Source organism: Apaloderma vittatum, unplaced genomic scaffold (genome assembly GCF_000703405.1).
Source record: "Apaloderma vittatum isolate BGI_N311 unplaced genomic scaffold, ASM70340v1 scaffold3082, whole genome shotgun sequence".
NCBI lineage: Eukaryota > Metazoa > Chordata > Aves > Trogoniformes > Trogonidae > Apaloderma > Apaloderma vittatum.
This window is the reverse complement of record NW_009703982.1, coordinates 59,935-63,117: the sequence shown is the minus strand read 5'-3', so window position 1 is coordinate 63,117 and position 3,183 is coordinate 59,935. Positions and strand designations below refer to the sequence as shown.

General features: G+C 42.8%; 1 protein-coding gene across 1 annotated transcript in view; it reads left to right on the top strand.

Annotated features, from left to right (window-relative positions):
- The first annotated feature begins 1,346 nt into the window (after positions 1-1,346).
- LOC104270454 (amine oxidase [flavin-containing] B-like) overlaps positions 1,347-3,183 on the top strand; it is a 2,970-nt gene continuing 1,133 nt past the window's right edge. The window contains exons 1-2 of the mRNA XM_009864837.1: positions 1,347-1,492; positions 2,919-2,981. Of these exons, the coding sequence (XP_009863139.1) occupies positions 1,451-1,492; positions 2,919-2,981 (105 nt within the window). The 5' untranslated portion in view covers positions 1,347-1,450. The remainder of the gene's footprint in view (positions 1,493-2,918; positions 2,982-3,183) is intronic.

Below are 3,183 nucleotides of genomic sequence, written 5' to 3'. Positions count from 1 at the left end.
TTGGTTACATATTGTAACCCAAGACAACAACAATATACCTTATGCAATGAACGTATGGCATATGTAGCATATTAGGGGAACTCCAACCCTCTTTCCATTCCCCTACTTCCCAGCTAACAAAGATTTTTCTAGTGACTTTACTAAGAGTAGAGTTTCTCTTGTTACTTTCAAGGAAACAAAACACAGTCACAAAAGAACCTGCTACTGCCAGGAAACCTTTTCCCGCTAAGTTATTTACCATGTTTGCCACTACGCAGTATTTGCAATAGATCCCTTTAATGTTTTCTAAGACCTTGGAGGCACATGTCTTGAACAGATGAAGTCTCCGTTAACTGTGTGGGTGGAGCACCAGGTTCTGGTGAAGCCCATTGAGTCACATCACAAGGGGAAGACACAAAACTCTTACAGGAAAACTCATTCTCTCTTCCCACCCAGCAAAGCCTTCCATGCCCTCCCCATGCAGAGCTGCTGTATTCCTAAAGGAATGTGTTAGATAATACTGATTAATACTAAATATATCACTGAAAAGCATGTGGAAGGTGCAGTTCAGCAAGTAATAGGAACAGCCATAGCCAAAGACCAGATAAACCATGTAGCACATCACAGCATGAGCTCCTTAGCATGTCCATCATGGAGTTACACCCTGCCTCTGTGCCAAGATGGAAGTGGGAACAAGTTATCCTGTACACAGCCTCTGGGCTGCTAATTTATCTGAACACCTGGTTAGTGATAGGTGAGGCCTCTGACCTGAGGAAGCTAGTGTCAGGCTGACAGGGAAATCCTAATCGAGGGTTAGGTGGGAGCCCTTAGAGCAAGCACATCTTTCCATGGGAAAGGGAGCTCATTACCTGTAGCTGGGTCAGCCAGGATGCTTGTTGCGGCTTTGCACAGCTTCACCTGTGGGGTGAAGGCAACTCCCTGAATGCCAGAGCATTCAGCTGCTGTCTCGCTTTGGCAGGACTTGCAACTAGGCAGGTCCAGTTTCCCAGTAGAAGCTGGTATTAGTGACCTATCACTGCAAAACACATCAATTCACAAGATAACAACAAAGCTGCCATGCAGAAGACATAAATCTACCAGCTGCACTGCATTTCTGGAGGCTGTTAGGATTATCCCTTATCCCAGCACTAAAATAAGGCTCATATTATTTTGCATGGAAACAGGGCACACTGATTTATGCCTTAGATTTTCTCTCCCTCAGATCTTGAGTTCTGTGTACAGAAGCAAGTAGTGGTCACACAGGGACTGCTTGTTCCACCATGCTCCCCAGCAATTCTGGAGAACTGAAGTTGAGCACTCCATCAAAGCCTATAAATTGTTTTTAGAAGAATCATCGCCTTCCCGTTACTTGTCATCTGACATTCTCCATTTATTTTGAAGGATCATTCGCCAGCCCGTTGACAGAATCTACTTTGCTGGCACCGAGACAGCTACCCAATGGAGCGGATATATGGAGGGGGCTGTACAGGCAGGAGAGAGAGCAGCCAGAGAGGTACAGACCATTGGTTTGCTTTAAGAGTCTCTATTACAATGTTAAGAAGGAGTAAGTACAGCTTGGAGGGTCTCATTTTGTGCATCACACCCCGTCATTGTGCAGAGGCTCCTAGAATCGATGTGGAAGAATCCGAGAAAAGGATGTGAACCAAAGCCTCTGCTTTGTCATTGAGCAAAGTGAAGCCAAGAATCATCCAAATCAGACCATTACACAGTGTGTTGCTGCACTGGGGACTTAAAATGAAGCTCACGCCATATACCTCGTGTCTAGAGGAAAAAACCCTCCAACCTGATGCTGCCTTTAGATATACTACTACAATTTCTAACAAATTATTCACTGTATATTTTAACAGTAATTTAAGTCATTACAAATGCTCACAGCTATTTCCTGTGCAGTAATCTGGAAATCTGAGCATTGTTCTCTTTTTGATCTATCCCTTCTGTTTCTCCTTTTATGAGAGAGTACCACTAGCTTGGCTTTATGAATTCATAATGGGCAGCTCTGATAATGTCTAAATCTCCTCAGAATGACATGCATTGGGCTTGGTTCCCAGTCACACTGAAATCCCTTTATAAAAGTCTGGAAGGAGGGAGGAGGAAAAAAGAAACTCAAGGGTGAACACGACAGTTAAAACCGCTGTATGGCAGAGCCACAGAGCTGTTATTTAAGGGAAAATCAGCCCTTTGCTTCAGTTTGACAAAATGTCATATTCTACTTATAATCCTCATTACTTGCTCTGTTTCGAGTCACCTGATTTTTCTTTTCTCCATGCTCGTGAGCCATAGTTACAAAGACGGTTATCTGTATCTTCTGGAGACAGTCATTTGTCCCCAAGAACCTCCATGATATAATGTTTATTCTCAAGAAAAATCCTTGATGAGCATTGTACTGCCTGAATAGCTGAGAGATAACTTCATAATCATATGCTTTGAAAGCCCCAATGTTGTATCTCTCATCTTTCTAGTTGGTGATCCAAATGGCATCGCTCCTAACAGGCTTTGTGTTCTGAATGTGTGGCGGTAACCTCACCTTGCTATTTCTCAAACTGTCATATCATGTACTCAGATTTTTTTTTTTAAATAATCATTTAGAGAAGCTATAGTTCATGTGGATTTCTGAATGAAGTCCTACTTTTTACAAATTGCTCTGTAAAATTGGCCTTTTATCCTTAACATGCTGGTTAGGCACATGACTGATGACCAGTTGTGATTTATTTGCACAAATTATGGAAACTGCCTGCTCCTTCTCTCTTTACTGATACAGAGACATCACTATACATTTTCTGGTCCAAAACGCTTTCAGCTAGTCATAGTTATGCCTTTTATCAATATCACCTTGCTCTGACTTGCTCTGCTTTTCCAAAACTGGAAGTAGTCTGGGTTTTAATTTTTTCTCACATAGTACAAATAATTTTATCTTCTAGATATTGCACAGTATGGGGAGGATCTCAAAGAATGAAATTTGGATGCCAGAGCCAGAGTCAAAGGTAACCCTGACTTTTTTGTTGTCACCCAGTCAGGCACATGCCCCCTTGGTCAGGCTGAGGTCCCTGTTTTGGCAATATACAGAATCATGGATTCACAGAATGTTAGGGGTTGGAAGGGACCTCCAGAGATCATCAAGCCCAACACTCCTCCCTCCCCGGCTAAAGCAGGATTGCCTACAGTAGGTCACACAGGAATGCATCC